At 40.1% G+C, this 18,081-nt stretch overlaps 1 protein-coding gene across 2 annotated transcripts in view; it reads right to left on the reverse strand.

Moving 5' to 3' along the window:
- Positions 1-18,081, reverse strand: part of MSL3 (MSL complex subunit 3) — a 57,538-nt gene that overhangs the window by 18,281 nt on the left and 21,176 nt on the right. For both annotated transcript variants that reach the window (XM_083362697.1, XM_083362696.1), the window contains exon 5: positions 7,264-7,355. In XM_083362697.1, coding sequence (XP_083218823.1) covers positions 7,264-7,355 — 92 coding nt within the window. The remainder of the gene's footprint in view (positions 1-7,263; positions 7,356-18,081) is intronic.

Raw genomic sequence — 18,081 nt, forward strand, 5'->3', positions numbered from 1 at the left:
ACTTTGAAAAAATTTGGACATATAGAGATATTCTAAATACTGATGGGATATTAAAATCGAAACAAGAACTGGAAAATCAGGGTATCAACCTGTCATGGTGGGCACAGCTACAAATGCAAAATAGATATGAAAAAGATGTGAAACTGTATGGGTTTTATAAAGAACAAACTGTATTTGATAAAATATTGATAACTTCTGATGAGAAACTAAGAAAATGTATATGTGTTTAATTTTTTTAGTAATTTTTAAATTAATGTTCTAACAATTTGTTCAGAAAAGTTAGTTAGTCATCACGTAACTTTCCTATCTCCCTGCATCTCCTTGCCTTTTTAAAGAGCAGGTAATATACTCCAATTCAACTCAATATATCAACTATGCAATATGTAAAATGCAAACTGTCTAGAGGGCTTCTGAGTTTTTCTTTGTTTTATTGGACAATGGATATGTCTGAACCCTGTCTGTCTATGGGCATAGGGATTCCTATTCTTTTTGGATTCTGCCATTTCTCTGGCAGAAGGGCAAGCTTGGGGTTGTTACAGTGTATTTCCTTTGCTTTGTTCCTTGTTCTATCCTCTTTGATGTTTCTTTCTCGGGGTGAGAATGGAATGTGCCTTGGGCCATCTGCCCAATTGAACCATCCAGATGGACGGTTGGGTGGAGTTTTCATTGACTCTTTTGACATTGATTTGCGTGGGAAACCCTCAGATCCTGCCTTCTACTACTGCTATCAATACCTTCCAATAAAAGTTCCTTTTGAGATGATGTCCATTTCAAGAGTTCTGCTTTCTTCCTTACATTAGGCAGGATCTGCAAAGTGGTCAACCTGGAGGGAAAACCCCTACTGTGGAGACCGTGCAAAGGATGTTGAACCATGGCGGTGAGAGAGGAGAAAGCAACCTCTGCGGGGAAGCTCTTCTCAAGGTTGGCCTGAGCGGCAACAGCTCAAATTCCTCCAGCTTGTCTGATGAAGTCATGACCAGAGAAAGTCGGGAAAAGTCGAGATGGTCAATTAGCATTTGGAAAAAGGAAGAATGGGAAGTGAAAGCCAGAAAGGTGACCCCCAAGGTAGCCATCAACTGGGATGGAAGCGAGAGATGGAGAAGTCACTCAACCTCAGCAAATAGGATAATGAGAGACCAACCAGGTCTGATCGCTCCCTTAAACAAGCCATCAGCTTGATGGTGGAAGCTTTCAAGACACTTAAGGAGGAGGAAGAAGACCCCTGCCGAGACTCAGTGGTGCCAAGACTGGTAGAGGAGGAATGCTGGGAGGGTGAGTTGGCAAACCCTGGCCCCTCTACCAGTGCCTCAGAAACTATCGAAGTAATGGCTGCAGCAGCCACTCCAGCACAGGTCACCCCAGCTGGGGGAGACAGGCACCGAACAAGACAAAGGAGGACCCACCAGCTTGACTGGATGGTTCCACTCTTGGGATTAAAATACGACGGGGCCTCAGCAGTTGGGATTTTTCCTAGCCCATGTCCTCAGTTACATAGAGGAATACAGGCAAGATATCCCCAGTGACAGAAGACAGGTCAAGGTAGTAACCATGGCCCTGGAGGGAGCAGCTGCTCGGTGGATTGTGACCCTGCATAATGCCAATGCCCCTGAGCTCCAAAACTTCAATCAATTCATGGCTACCCTGAGGCAGAGGTTCAAGGACCCCTTAGCTGACCAGAAAGCCAGAGAATGCATCAAAAGGTGAGGCAAGGTCGTTGCCCGGTAGACGGGTATATGGAGGAGTTTAGAGACTTGGCATGCTGCCTCAATTGGCCAGAAGAAGTCTTAATGGGCCACAAGACCGGCTGAATGATGATCTGTACCACGCATCCTGGGGACATCCGGATCACCTGCACGACTGGTGTATCCTGGCCAATCGACAAAGCCCAAAGTCAGCAACACCTGGGACATACTGGAGATGCTCCCCTCCCAGAGGGAAAACAAGAGGTGACAAAACTCCCACCGCAGCACCATGTTCAACGGCCTACTTCAAGTGTGGTAAAGAGGGATACTGGGCTGCCCATATGCAAACCTGACCGGTCTGGTGGAGGCAATCCTGGGAACATTCCTCAATGACCCACGGAGACTGCCATGAAAAGCGCTGAGGTCATTGAGGTCCAGTTCCCCAGAATCCCTGGGGAAGGAACTCCGGCTCTGACAGGAAAACCACCCAACTCTCCTGCCAGCGACTCCGAGGATAAACCCCTGGTAAGTGGACCCATTGCACCCCTCACCAGAACAATAGAACTGTTAAGTCCAGGGATGCCGAGAAAAGTAACTCTGAAGGTGTTGCACCACTGCTTAATAAGCCCAACCTTAGTGGAAAATCTAGGGATTCTGGTGAGGAGGCTGAAGAAACCAATTTCATTTGGCCAGTTAGATGAGCATCTCAGGAGGTGTCCCAGCCACCCTTGCTACGCTGCCAGTCCAGCTCACAATGGGGAATCATACAGAGACTTTGACTTTTATAGTGACCCCTGGCATGGAGCAGCCCCTAATATTGGGGATGACAGGGTTCAGGAAGTGGAACCCAAAGTGGAATGGAGGACTGGAGAGTTGTGATTTGCAAAAGAGAGGCCCACTGTATGGGGGGGACCCACAAAACAAAGAGGAAAGAAGCTCCAGAGCTGGTAGCAACTGCAAAAGATCGGGGGTTGGAAACAGTACCCAAGGAATACTGGGATCTAGCTGAGGTGTTCAGTGAAGAGCGGTCCAATGATCTACACCCCCCCCCATCGGCCCACTGACTGTGCCATTGAGATCCTACCGGGAGCCAAATTGCCTAAGCCCAAAATGTATTCCATGACTCCCCGGGAGCTGGAAGAGTTACAGAAATTTATAGAGAAAATGTTGGCGCAAGGTTTCATACAGCTGGCAAGACCAAAAACTGTGGCCCCGGTGCTGTTCTGTGAAAAGAAAGATGGATCTCTTTGCCTCTACATGGACTATAGATCTTTGAAAATGGTGTGCGAAAACAATATCTATCTCTTACTGCTAATGAAGGACCTGTTGGCCCACCTAGCAAAGGGGAAGATATTCTTGAAATTAAGACATATGGGAGGCATATTACTGGGTTAGGTTCAAGGAAGGAGACGAATGGAAGACAGTCTTTAACTGCCCACTTGGGTGTTTCCAATTCAGGGTGCTCCTGTTTGGACTGCAGGGAGCACCAGCAGTGTTCATGCAATTGATAAATGAGGTCCTTCAGGAGCACCTTTACAAAGGGGTTCTCGTGTATTTGGTGACATCTTAATTTTCACCAAAACAAAAGAAGAACATACCAAACTAGTCAGAGCATTTCTAAATAAACTGCTGGCTGCCTGGCTTTACACCAAACTATCAAAGTGTGAGTTCGATAAGGAAAAAATTGGATATTTGGCATATTGCATATCCCATAATGGGTAGAGATGGACCCAGAAAAGGCCCGGTCAGTGCTAGAATGGGTACCACCACGCACAAGGAGGCAGTTGCAAAGTTTCCTGGGGTTTGCTAACTTCTACTGACAATTCATCCCCTTTTGCACAAATAGCACTCCCCATTACCAATTTACTAAAATTGAAGGGGGAGGGCAAGCCAAAACCTAGTCAGCCCCTAAAATGGACTATGGAGTATCAAGCTGTGTTTGAGAAACTAAAGAGACTTTTCTTAGCCAAGCTGGTCCTAAAGCACCCAGACACAAAAAAACCTTGTCATTCAGGCAGACGGTAGTGATGTAGCAGTAGGCGCAGTACTGCTTCAAGAAAACCAAGAGGGCCAGTTACAACCTTGTGCCTACACATCGAGAAAACTCTCAGAAACTGAAAGAGGTGGGCAGTGTGGGAAAAGGAAGCCTATGCCGTGTGCTGGGCCCTCCTCACATGGAGGCAATAAAATCCTGGAAGGAAATAAAATCCTTTTCCAGGTATGGACTGATCACAAAAATCTGGAAGCTTTAAAAACCCCAAGGAAACTGTCCCCCAAACAGGCAAGGTGGTCCCAACACTTCCACCAATTTAACTTCACTATCAAATACCTGCCTGGGGGAAAGAACTTCCTAGCCAATGCCTTATCATGGCTGCCACAATATAATAGTACAAAAATGGAGCTGGTGAATCCTCTCATGTCTTCTAAGCAGTTAGTGGCTCCAGTAAGCACAAGGGCACAAGCAAAAAATTCAAAACCCCTAGACCACGCAGCAGGAATAGAGTTCAGACAAGCTCTGGAAACGGATGAATGGTTGCTGAGTCATAAAAAACTCTGCTCAAGGGATGACGGGCTGCCATGGATGAAGGGCAAGCTATATGTGCCCAAAGCCTAAAATTCATACAACACTGTCATGACTCAAAGATAGCTGGACACTGGAGTTCGTGAAGATGCTTCACTTAGTGAAGAGGCAGTTCTGGTGGCCATCCATAAAGAAAGACATTGAAAGCCATGTGGCTAGTTGCCCCATTTGTGCAGCTGAAAAATGGAGGCAAGGCGAAACATCGGGCCTATTAGAGGTGGTAGTGAGCCTGTCAGCACCTTGACAAGAGATTTCCATGGACTTTATTGTGGAGCTACCAGAGATTGCAGGAAACACGGTCATTTGGGTTATGATAGACCTATTCTCCAAGCAGGTGCGCTTCATCCCATTCCCTAAAATTCCCACAGCTAAGACGCTAGCAAAAATGTTTGTACAGCATATGTACCGATTGCATGGGGCTCTGCAATGCATAATTTTGGACAGGGGGTGCAATTTACCTTAGAGTACCGGAGAGCCTTTTCAGACCTCCTGGGTACTGCTCAGGGCCTGTCATCTAATCATCATCCGCAAATGAATGGTAGGACACTATTGGAACAATATTTAAGATGCTTTATTAATTATCAACAAGACAATTGGACTGATCTGTTTCCTTTCGCGGAAGTAGCTTTCAGTAATGCTATTCACTCCAGCAGAGGTTATAACCCATTCCAGGTCACAATAAGACAAAGCTTCAACCCAGTGCCCGAGTTGCTGGTCAACGAACCCACCATCCCCTCACCCAAGAAATGGATTGCACAGCACCAAAATAAGTGGTCGATAGAACCATGTCTGTCTATGGGCATAGGGATTCCTGTTTTTTTCAAGTTCTGCCATTTCTCTGGGGGGAGGGGGAACTTGGGGTTGCTACAGTGTATTTCCTTTGCTTTGTTCCTTACTCTATCCTCTTTGATGTTTCTTTCTCGGGGTGTGCCTCCAGCCATCTATCTTATCTCTGAACAGAAGAAGAGACATGGAGACTTAACAGCCTTGGAAGCGGTGCCTTATCGCTCCGTTCCCACATTTTCACACCTGCAGATTGGTCCATTGGAGTTTTCATTGACACTTTTGACATTGATTCATGCGGGAAACCCTCAGATCCTGCCTTCTACTACTGCTTTCAACACCTTCCAGTAAAAGTTCCTTTTGAGATGTCCGTTTCAAAAGTTCTGCTTTCTTGGGAGGCTTAATTGAGGCAGGTCCTTACAGGATACCAGTAACCTGATCATTTCTTTTAAGAATTCTTGTCTAGATCTAGGGTCATAGATTAGGGTTAGGAATTTTCCAAAGTTCTGGATCCAGCCCCAAATCAAAAGTTGTAATACCCATGTTCCCCCGAAAATAAGACCGGGTCTTATATTTATGTTTGGTCCAAAAGACCCATTAGGGCTTATTTTCGGGAGATGTCTTATTTTTCCATGTACAGGAGGTGGCTAGTGCATGGGGACCGAAGGCATCCAGCAGCAGCTGCAGCTCACTAGCCCCTTGCCCAGCAAAGCCTGTGCAGCGCTGGTAAGTGGGAGCGCTGCTACCACTAGGCAGGCCCCTGCTGGTCACGCATGGCCGGCTGCCCACTTTGCTTGTGGCCACAATGGGGCAGAAGGCCATGCCATGAGGTGAGGCAAAGCAAGTGGCAGGGGGATTGAACTGCCCCATGTAACCACTCACCTCAGGGCCCCCGCAGCCAGATCACCCACACCCTGCCACCTGCCTCACCTCACAGAGGCACCAACAGCAGCAGCCCTGTCCAGCAGGAGCCCACATGGCTGCCTACCCACTCCGTCCCACCATCTGGTTGCTCATGTCTGCAATGGGGCAGGGAGCTCATGGTGGTGGCACCAGTGCGTGGCCTCCTGCCATATTGCAGCCATGAGCAACCAGACAGTGGGAATGGGTGGATGGGTGGCTTGTGCTGGATGGGGCTGCTGACAGTGCCACCGCCATGAGGCGAGGCAGGTGGTAGGGCGTGAGTGGCCTGGCTGCAGGGGCCTGAGGTGCACGGGTGTAGGGCACGTGGGGCAGCTCCACTCACCACTTGCCTCGCCTCACCTTGTGGCAGCGGCACTAGCCTGCTGGACGTGCAGCACAGCTGCCTGCTGCTTTGCAGCCATGGGCAAGCAGACGGTGGGACAGAATTGGCGGGCGGCCAGCCATGCCAATTAACTGGGGCTTATTTTGGGGGTAGGGCTTATATTAGGCTCACACTAAAAATCATGTTGGGGCTTATTTTCTGGTTGGGTCTTATTTTTGGGGAAACACGGTAAATATACATATTCCATAATGCAAATTTGAACTGACATTAGATAATAAACATTGCCTTATGGAGAAAAATCTTCATATATTTGTAATTTCAAACTAAAATTACTAAGACTTTTTTTACAGATAATTCTTGACTTACAACCACAATTATCTGGAATTTTGGGTGTAAGTCATTTGATCATAAGTTGAATTAAGTGACTGGACTTCGTTTAATTATTGTTTTTATGATAGTCCTTAACTGAATCACTGTAGTTGTTAAGCAAATCACATACCTAGGCAAATCATATGATTAGTCATAAGTTCAAATCCAGCTTATGCAATAGGCATTTTTGCCATGACTGTAGGATACTGCAGCTGGTTGTCATGTGACCACAGAACACTGTGAGCCAATAATTTTGAGGACTGTTCATAATATTGAGTCTATCATAAACTGGAACAATCACTAATCAATTGGTTGTAAGTCAAGGATAACCTGTAGTTCTGACTAATTTAACAACTTACTATCACATTTTAACCCAAATGTTATAATGTCTCTATATTAACCTATATTTTTAACAATATACTTCTGAACCTGAAAATGTTTTATAAAATCATATGAATTATTGAGACTTGTTTTATAAAACAAGGTACTTTTAACAGTTTCCTTTTTTGCTCACCAGCATCTGTATAGCTTAATTAACCACTCTAAAATTATTATTCTTTCTTTATTCTTAAATTGTTTTGACAAAATTTATATAAACATACCATTTCTATCTTTTCATCAACGTCACTTTCTTCACTCTTTAGCTCCTCTTCTGTTCCTTCATCACTATCATCATCATCAGAACTACTTATAGCTGTTTAAAAAAGAAATGAATTACCTTTCACATTTGTCACAATGTAATATTTAAGAGAGTGATATTTGACAAACAGAAGTTAAATTTCAAAATCAAAATAGCATATTAACTAGAGGTTCTAACTGAATTACACAATTTAAACAAACCACAAAAAATGTTTAGGCTATTTAGTTCAAAATAAATAATAGGAATTGGCAGTCTACCTCTTCCAAGATGTAGATGTTATGGAATTTGAATTGGTTTCATGGGAGTATCATATTGGGCACCACTTTACTGTGATTTTGAAGCATTTTTAATGACTGAAGCATTAGACAGGTATGACAAATTACTTACATCTTGTAAGATTATTTGAGATTCTTTTGAGCTTGTGGAGCAGGCAGGAAGCAGGTGGGCTCTTCTAGAGCATGAGCTCTGCTTTCTGCAAGCTGGATCAATGAATTGTGTGGATGAACAATATGTGGTTAACTTGGGAGATGGTAAAAATTTAAGAAAGGGATAGTGCCATTGGTCTTGAAAACATTGATTACATAATCATTTCTAAACAGATCATCTCTTGATCCAACCATTCAATATCCTGGTCAATGTCCAATCTTTTCAATATGGTTTCAGACTTGATCTGGAACGGAAACAACACTGGGCACCATTGTGAATAATGATCTGTATCTGGAGGGAGGGAACTGCATTCCTTCTGGTTTCTCTGGCATTTGATACTATCGATCATGCTATCCTAATAGATAGCCTACAGCATTTAAGCACTGCAAACACTGTTTTCTTTTGATTCCACTCCTTCTTTAGCAGGTAGCTTTAGTTACTAACGATGAGGAAAGTAGTTGTTCCAACATGAAACAGAACACAATAGAATAGAACAGAACAGAATAGAATCTGGAAGGGGCTTTGGAGGCCTTCTAATCCAGCCTCCTGTTTAAGCAGGAGAACCTATACCATCTCAGACAAGTGACTGTCTAGCCTTTTTAAAAATCTCCAGTGATGGAGCGCCCACAATTTCTGGGATCAAGCTATTCCACTGGTTTATTGTCCTCACCTTCAGGAAGTTTCTCTTTAATTCCAGGTTGCTTCTCTCTTTGATCAGTTTCCAAATATTGTTTCTTGTCCTGCCCTCTGGTGCTCTGGTGAATAATGTGACCCCTTCTTTGTGGCAACACCCTGAAATACTGGAAATCTGCTACCATGTCTCCCCTATTTCTTCTTTTCTTTAATTAGCCAAACCCAAGCCCTGCAGCCATTCTTCCTATGTTTTAGTCTCCAGGCCTTTGATCATCTTAGTTGCTCTTCTCTGAATTATTTCCAAACACTCAATATCTTTTTTGTGATATAGTCACCAAAACTGGCTGCAGTATTCCAGGTGTGGTCTTACTAGGGATTTATAAAACGATATTAACACCTTGTGTGATCTTGATTCTATGCCTCCGTTTAGCCAACCCAGGATTGTATTAGCTTTTTTGGCTGCTGCTAGACATTGGTGGCTCATGGTTAAGTGCTCGTCTACTAGGACTCCAAGGTCCCTCTCATAGTTAATTAGCCAAATCCAAGCCCTGCAGCCATTCTTCCTATGTTTTAGTCTCCAGGCCTTTGATCATCTTAGTTGCTCTTCTCTGAATTATTTCCAAACACTCAATATCTTTTTTGTGATATAGTCACCAAAACTGGCTGCAGTATTCCAGGTGTGGTCTTACTAGGGATTTATAAAACGATATTAACACCTTGCGTGATCTTGATTCTATGCCTCCGTTTAGCCAACCCAGGATTGTATTAGCTTTTTTGGCTGCTGCTGGACATTGGTGGCTCATGGTTAAGTGCTCGTCTACTAGGACTCCAAGGTCCCTCTCATAGTTACTGTTTTTAAGCCAGGTCTCACCCAATCTGTACTTGTACCTTTGATTTTTCCTGCCTAAATGTAAAACTTTGCTTTTCTCCACATTGAAACTCATTTTGTTGGATAGGGCCCATTGTTCAAGTTTGTCAAGATTTTTTTGGATCCTGAGTTTGTCTTCTGGGGTGTTGGCTACTCCTGCCAGTTTGGTGTCATCTGCAAATTTAATGAGTTCCCCTTCAATTCCCTCATCTAAGTCATTTATGAAGATATTGAAGAGTACTGGACCTAAGATGGAACCTTGTGGTACCTCACTGCTTACTTCCCTACAAGTGGATGTAGTGCTGTTGAGGACTACTCATTGAGTTCAGTTTGCCAGCCAGCTACAGATCTATCTGGTGGTAATGTTTTCTATTCTACCTTTTTCTAGCTCACCAAAGACTTACCATGCATAGGAAACCACTACAGAAGAAATCCATTAGTTTGGGACAAGTTATCATCAGTATGTTAATAACAAGGGCAATTCAGAAATAAATCTCCGTTTGAGCATGTGTGAGAAATAAGAGGGGGATAGCAATTTACATCCTATGGTGCCATGTGCAGTAGTTCAGTAGGCAGTGAGGAGTGGAAGAAGGAGCCTGTGTTGCAGTTGACTCATCTGCTAGATCAATTGAAAATGAATTCTGCCATAGAAAATCCCGCCAAATGTGAAGATGCCAAAGGAGTACTTTAGTGAAGTTCATGGTTCAACCATCAAGTTTATTGTGAAACGTTATGAAAACTCAGATGAGCCATCCATAACAAGCGTTGCAGCATGCTGACTTCCGTTGTGGTGTTGGTTCATGATAATGCTCATCCACACACCACTAGACATACCCAAGAACTTTTGAAGCAGTTCCATTAGAACATTTTTGTTTTTTTTATATTATTTTATTAGTTTTCCAATATTTACAATAATATCTTTAAAAAGCAACGTGGTGTCCGAGTTACAATAGTTCCATTTCAGACTACATATTGTTACAAATCTCCACGTTATTATAACCAATGCTTCCTCTCTCTTTTTTCTTCAATATATACTATCTCTTATCTAAATTAACATATTTCTTATTGCTATCCATCAATCATTTAATAGTTTATTTTATTTTATTTTTTGAATATATATCCATCAATCTTTTAGTATATTTCATATTTTAACATCCCATCTTTAAAACATCAAACACCTTATCTATTTTTTCTAGCTTTAATTTTACATTGATATTAAAATTAAAAATGTTTAAGATTTCTCAATTTCATATTACTAAATAACCTCTTTTTCCTTTAGACAATTCTCTTCAATACCTAGTAATGTAATCCAGTTCTCATTTATCTCATTTCCATATCTATATCAATTATACAATATTTAAAATAGTAGTCATTAAGATACAAATCACAAGGAGAAAAAAGAAAAAAGAAGAAAAAAGAAGAAAGAAAAAGAGGACAATAAAATATTCTTGTTTCTCATTTATATTAATTAACCAAAATTTGTTCCATTTTAATATTCAATACATTCTTCATATCTCTGCATCCAAATATATTAGTAACATTCTATCATTCTTAGCATATATACATCTTAACCCATATCATTTAGAAAAACTCAATATTTCAATGTTAATATTCATACATTTGTATTTTGTTTTTTTATTATTTTATTAGTTAATCAATATTTTAATCTACTCATCAAAACATTCTCGTAATCCCAGTACCATCCTGTCTATTTTAATATTATCTATTTCAGGCCTCTTTAAAATGTTCATATTTCTTCAATCTTATTCTTGCTTTCTTCCTTTGCCATGTCATTTTACGCTTCTTTGCCTCAGGGTCATCAAAGCATTCTTGTATTACTATATCATATTGATGTGGACCCTCAGGCTCCACCTTTGAAGAATTAAAGAATCTGCCAACAGCACCAAATCTTAGTATTTTCACCTCTTGATACAATTGTCCTGGTCCAAATAAACTCCCTTCCATATTTTCTCCATCTCCATCTTCGAAAACCTGTATCTGTTGACTATTTAATTCTTCTGCCAATGTATTTAATTGTTCAATTTCTTCTGTTGAGTTCTGCCCCAGTAAAATATTAGTTGTAATCACAGTTTGAGTTTGTTTCATCGAGATACTTTCTAGTTCTTTTCCAAAAGCTCTTATTTCATCACCAGCTGTAGAAAGGAGCTGATAAGTTTGGTAAGATATTTCCCACAGAGCATGAATTTGTTTTTGCAACTCTTCCATTGTAACTTTCACATCTGATGTTCAAGGTTACTCTTTATCTTGTTTTCTTAAATATTTTCTTGGTGTTTTTTTAAAGAGAAAGTCAGAATTGCAATTTCAAATTTAGCCACTGAGTGTCCCCCAAGTACTTTAAGAGTTCTTTTCTTTTGTTATTTCTTTCTTAAATGTTCTTTTGTTTCCAAAAAAACACCCCTGAATTTGTTTGCCGCCTTCCAAAGGGAGGGTTAAATTCCCCCTCCCTCTCCACATGGGGGAAAGTACTTAGCAGCTTAATTAGGTGAAAAGAAGATGATTAAGGTACAAGAGAGGAATCTTACCCTCCTCTCTTCCATGCTGTTTTAATGTTGCCTGATGGTAGCTTTGACTTTGGCTGTCTGCAGCCTAGGAGCTGGCCATATTCCTATAGTCAATCTTTTGTCCGCCAGTACAAAGGGAATGCAGGCACTAACGAGGGAGTTGCTGCCCCCCCTCATTTCTGGAAAAGCCCCTTCTGTCTGGACACCCCTCCAGGGCGACTCTTCGGTCCTTTTAGGACCCCCCAGCGATGCAAATCTGGATGTGGAAGACGGGAGCCATCCTCCAGGTGTCCATTTACGGCTGTCGGCAAACCGGAAGCCTCCATTAGGACATTTTTGATCACACACCCCCTATAGCCCAGATTTGGGGCCGAGCGACTACTACTAAGAAATTTCAAATCTTGTAAGACATTATGACAAGTGCCTCAATTTGAATGGCAATTATGTTGAAAAATAATGTAATCTTGTAATTTTCTTTTTTTAAAAAATATGTTTTATTGATTTTTAACATACACCTTAATATTTCATAAACAGCATGTTGTCTGCGTTAGTGTTTAAAAAACCATCAATAACAATTAATTTCTATAATTCTATATAGTCCATATAATAGTTTTACTTAAATTCCTCTTCTTCCAATAACCTAAAATTAATACAGTTCTTATTTAAATAAATGACAAATAAATATAGACATTTTCTCATGTTTCTGAAAATAAAACCACATCAATATAAAGCTTCTTTTCATTGATCATCTTGATTGCCTTGTCATAAGTCCTGTTTACAAAATTCTTATTTAAATTTGTTTTCCCACAATATTCAAAGCATTCTTACTGGTTAAGAGTTTCTCAAAATTAATTACACTTAAGTATTTAAGTCTTTTTTCTCATACAAGCCATCATATTTTTACATTTCTCATATCTTAAAGAAAAATAAGGAAAAAAGAAGACAAAACAGAGAAAACATTTCTTTTATATAAACCTTCCAACATTTTTATATTTCTCATACCAAAAAACCAAACACAAAAGAAAAAAAGAAGACATACTATGTTACTTGAGGGTTCATCCCTCTTAAACTAATCTTCATTTATATTCAAAATTTTTCTATTTCTTTCACCATATTCAAACAAATGTTTAATTTTTAAATACGCCCTCTGGTAATTCCCATCATCTAATTTTGGGCACCAGGGACTGGTTCCATGGAGAGGTTTTTCCGCGGCCCAGAGAGGGTATGGTTTTGTGTGCTGCCACAGATGGGGCTTTGCTTGGTTGTGCGGACAGGTTGCTGCCATGTCGCGGCCCAGTACTGGTCCATGGACTGGAGGTTGGGGACACTGGATTTAATTTCTTAATTCTCACTTTAGCCTTTTTTTCCCCCCAACATCTTTTCTGTTCAATATACTTCGATGAATCAAAGAATCTTCACATAATCTTATAAATGTTGTTGCAGGTAGAAAAGGCAAAACAGGTGAGATGTTTTTATAGGAAGGTTTTGCCCCTTCATATTCATTGAAAATCTTTTCCTTCCTTTCTTGATTTTATTTATTTTTTTTGTCTCTCAAGTTCTCATAATTCTCCTGGCAAAATCCATTTTGCCAAATCGTTTTTCTTGTCCTCAAACTTATTTTGTAATCTTAAAGTGTAGTTTGTCTTTTCCATGTCCAGAATTTCCTGTATTTTTTTCTATCTAGGTTAAGTCATACTTCCTTCTATTGTTAAATTCCATCTTGAAATCTCTCTCCTCTGTCTTGTATTCAGCTGTCTGTTTTTTCTGCTCACTCTCTATTTTTATTTTCTGAGAATTTTTATGTTGTAAAGTTAAATTGGAGATGTGTTCATTTATGTTTTCAAAGTTATTTTTAATTTCTTCGTGGTCTGAGATTGCTGTTGTTTGGATTAGTTTCAACATAGCACAGATCTTCTTCTGGAAAGTATTTGTTTTTTCTTGGTATATTCTTTCTGCAGACCTCTGGTTTTCCATGATAGCTAAAAATCAGGGTTTTCCTTTCTCTGCAGACAGGCTTAGAGTCACAGTTGAGTGGGTATTTATAATCCAGAAAGATCAATTCTTTTTTTTAAGTTTATAATTCTCACTTTGTAGATAGCCCAAAGTGTTTTCTTTTTCTCATAGCTGTTCTCTGTTATTAAGACACTGAAGGTCACCAAAATCAATTTTATCTTTTCCTGGGTTTCCCAGTCCCTGTAATAGAGCAGCTGCTGTTGTATATTTTCATCCACCACTAGATATCAGCACCAGTCAGTAATAGACAATTGTTTACTTCTATTTTCATGCTATAAAAGAAAAACCTTAACAGATTCCACTGATTTCAAACTTATCCAAATTAAGTCTTATATTCTTTTCATTTCAGTATATTTCTGTTCCCCCTGAAAAGTTTAATTCGCCGCTTCCGTATGCAGGAGGATAGGGCAAAGGTTCCCCTCTTCTCACTTTCGGAGGCTTTTTGTTTCTTGGTTTTGTTTTTGTTTTTCCCAGGAAATTAATTTTCAAGTAGAAGAGAGAAAATCACTGTTCTTACCCAGTTCCAAACAGGTTGTTTACAGTCAGCTTGAAGTAGTACTTTTGGACTTTGGTTGCTTGTAGTTTGGGCTAGACTTGAAAGTTAAGCTAGCCTTTCCCCTGCCGGTTTCTGGAGGGCTTTTCCCGAACTGATTGGATTGACCGCCATCTCTCCATAGTTGGCAGGACGACCACCCTTCTATATTGCCTCTACGTGACAACTTCAGGCCCATTTAGGGTCCCCTGGCAGGCAGAAATCGGCCATAGGGTGCAGAGCCTCCGATCCCTTGGCTGCTACACAAAACCAGAAGTCTAATGTTGTAGTTTTCTGATGTGTATAATAAAAGTTCTGTATCTGCGACTGTCTGTCATTGATAATCAAACTGAGATTTATTTCCAAATTGCCCTTGTATATTGCCATCCCAGGCCAAGCTAGGATATTATGAAAATCCTGACCTGATGGCTGGAAAGTGCAAAGCAAGTTCTGCAAGATAGAATTCTGTCTATTGTTAAGAAATCTAGCTTTATTTTGGCTTTGATTTAAGCTCCTGGTGGATATAGTGATCCCCAACAATCTGAGTCCTCATTTTATTGACCTTGGAAGGATGAAAGGCTGAATCTATCTTGAGCCGATCAGGATCCTGGCTGTGGGCAGTTTGTCTGCAATACTGCATTCTAAATATTGTGCCACCAGGGCTCAGTCCACAGAGAAGGGGAATGAATGGAAAGTATTTCAGATGGGATATATATATATCCATCTGCTATGACTTGTTGACGAAAGCCTACTTTTTGCTGGATATTTTAGTGCTTTGACTCTTTTCCTGAAATAGAATAGAACAGAGCTGGAAGGGACATTGGAGGTCTTCTAGTCCAGCCCCCTGCTCAAGCAGGAGAATCTATACCATCTCAGACAGGTCATTGTCTAGTCTCTTCTTAAAAATTTCCAGTGATGAAGTGCCCACGATTTCTGGGGGTAAGCTGTTTGACTGGTTGATTGTCCTCACTGTCAGGAAGTTTCTCCTTAATTCCAGGTTGCTTCTCTCCTTGGCCAGTTTCCAACCATTGTTTCTTGTCCTTCTCTCTGGTGCTCTACCCCTCTGCCTTGTGGAAGCCCCTCTGATACTGGAATACTGCTATCATGTCTCCCCTATTTCTTTTTTTCTTTAGACTAGGCAAATCCAAGTCCTGCAGCCATTCTTTGTATGTTTGTGCCTTTGGTTTTTCCTGCCTAAGTGTAAGACTTTGCTTTTTTCCACATTGAAACTCATTTTGTTGGATGGGGCCCATTGTTCGAGTTTGTCTAGATCTTTTTGGATCCTGAGTTTGTCTTCTGGGGTGTTGGCTGCTCCTGACAGTTTAGTGTTATCTGCAAATTTGATAAGTTCCCCTTCTATTCCCTCATCTAAGTCATTTAAGAAGATATTGAAGAGTACTGGGCTTAAGACGGAACCCTGTGGTACCCCACTGCTAACTTCTCTCCATGTGGATGTAGTGCCATTGAGGACTACTCATTGAGTATGGTTTGTCAGCACAGATCCATCTGGTGGTTATGTTGTCTACTCCACCTTTTTCTAGTTTACCAAAGAGTAGGTTGGTCTACTTTACCAAATGCCTTGCTGAAATCTAAGTATACTACATCCACTGCATTTTGCTGGTCTACTAGTTTAGTCACTTTATCAAAGAATGAGATAAGATTGGTTGGGCATGATCTGTTTTTAATAAACTCGTGCTGTCTACTAGTTATGATTTGTTTGCTTCTAGTTGTTCACAGATCTGTTTTTTGATTATTTTTTCTAGGATCTTCCCAGGTATTGAAGTTAAACTGATTGGTCTGTAGTTTCCTGGGTCTTTTCCCCCCCTTTCTTGAAGATGGGAACTACATCTGTCCTTTTCCAATCATCAGCTACTTCCCCAGTGCTCTAGGATTTATCAAAGATGTGGTGCAATGGTTCTGAGATAACATCTGCCAGCTCTTTCAGAACTCTGGGATGTAATCTGTCGGGTCCTGGTGATTTTTACTCAACGCCCTGAGTCCTTCAGGAGAAGGGCGGTATATAAATCAAATAAATAAATAAATAAATAATACTCGTCAAGGTCAGATAGTAGGTCTCTTACCATTTTCTTGCTTATTTTAATTTTGTTTCTAGTATGTCTTTTGCAGTGGGTTTTTTTTTGGTATTTTGGGCTATAGTTTCTTTTTGTGGGAAGACTGATTCAAAGTATGAGGAAAGCAGCTCTGCTTTCTCCCTGTTGCCTATATAACTTGCCATCTTCACTCTTTAGTGGGCCTACAGTTTCCTTGATTTTTTGTTGTTAATATGTTGGAAGAAACTTTTTATATTGTCCTTGATTTCTGTTGCGGGTTTTTGTTCATTGTGAGCCTTTGCTTTCCTGACTTCTTCTTTGCATTTTCTGGCTATCTGCTGATAATCGGCCTTGGTTATATGCCTCTCTTTCCATTTTTTTTTGTATTTGACCTTTTTGTCTTTCAATTTGCTAGAGATCTTTGTGCAGCCATGCTGGTTTCTTCTTGGATTTCTTGTTTTTCTTTCTCAGTGGTATTGTGGTGGTCTGGGCTTTTGTGATCACATTTTTCAGGGTTTCCCACACTTCTTTTTTTAAAAAAATTTTTTATTGCTTTTATATAAACATATATTTAAACAAAAAAATACATATAAAAACAAGACATGACATAAACAATACAATCAACAACAAAAATACAAAAAGAATACTTAACTTCCATTATTCCTAATCTTTCTAATCATTTTCAGGTGACTTCCTCGAATCCCCCCTATCTGCGTTTCTTCGTTAATCCTCATTAGCAATTTCTATTTCATAATTTTAAATATATTTAATATCTACCTATACTTAATTACTTATCATTTAACAATCATTATTTCATATTATCCTTAATACTAAACATTAAATTCTAAAACTACAACCTATAAACACCTCCAAGTCCATTTCAAACTAGATGGTATAGCAATATTTCTTCAAATAATCCTTGAATTTTTTCCAATCTTCTTCCACCGACTCTTCTCCCTGGTCACGGATTTTCCCTGTCAGTTCAGCGAGTTCCATATAGTCCATCATTTTCATCTGCCATTCTTCCACCGTTGGTATTTCTTGTGTCTTCCAATTCTTAGCTATCAAAATTCTCGCCGCTGTTGTGGCATACAGAAAGAAAGTAACATCTTTTTTGGGAATTTCTTTTCCGACTATACCCAATAAGAAGGCTTCTGGTTTCTTAATAAATGTATTTTTCAAAACTTTCTTTAATTCATTATAAATCTTTTCCTAGAAGTCTTTTACTATGGGGCAAGTCCACCACATGTGGTAAAAGGTTCCTTCTACAGCTTTACATTTCCAGCATTTATTATCATATGTATGATAAATTTTAGCAAGTTTAACCGGTGTTAAATACCACCTATACATCATCTTCATCATATTTTCTTTCAAAACATTACATGCTGTGAACTTAATACCCTTTTTCCACATAATCATAATGTTATGCCCCACATCATTAGCCCAATCAATCATCACTGATTTCACTTGTTCATCTTCTGTGTGCCACTCCAGCAATAAATTATACATATTGGAAAGATTCTTTAATTTTGTATCTATCAGTAACGTTTCCAATTTGGATTTCTCTATTTGAAAACCTCTTTTTTTATCCATTTTATACACTTCATTCATTTGGTAATATTGAAACCAATCATCAACATTATCTTTCAACTGCTCATATGTTTTTATCTTAAATTGGTCTCCTTCTTGTACCAATATATCCTTATATTTCAGCCACTTGGTTTCCATATTTGAC

This window comes from Vipera ursinii (genome assembly GCF_947247035.1).
Source record: "Vipera ursinii genome assembly, chromosome: 4".
Lineage (NCBI taxonomy): Eukaryota > Metazoa > Chordata > Lepidosauria > Squamata > Viperidae > Vipera > Vipera ursinii.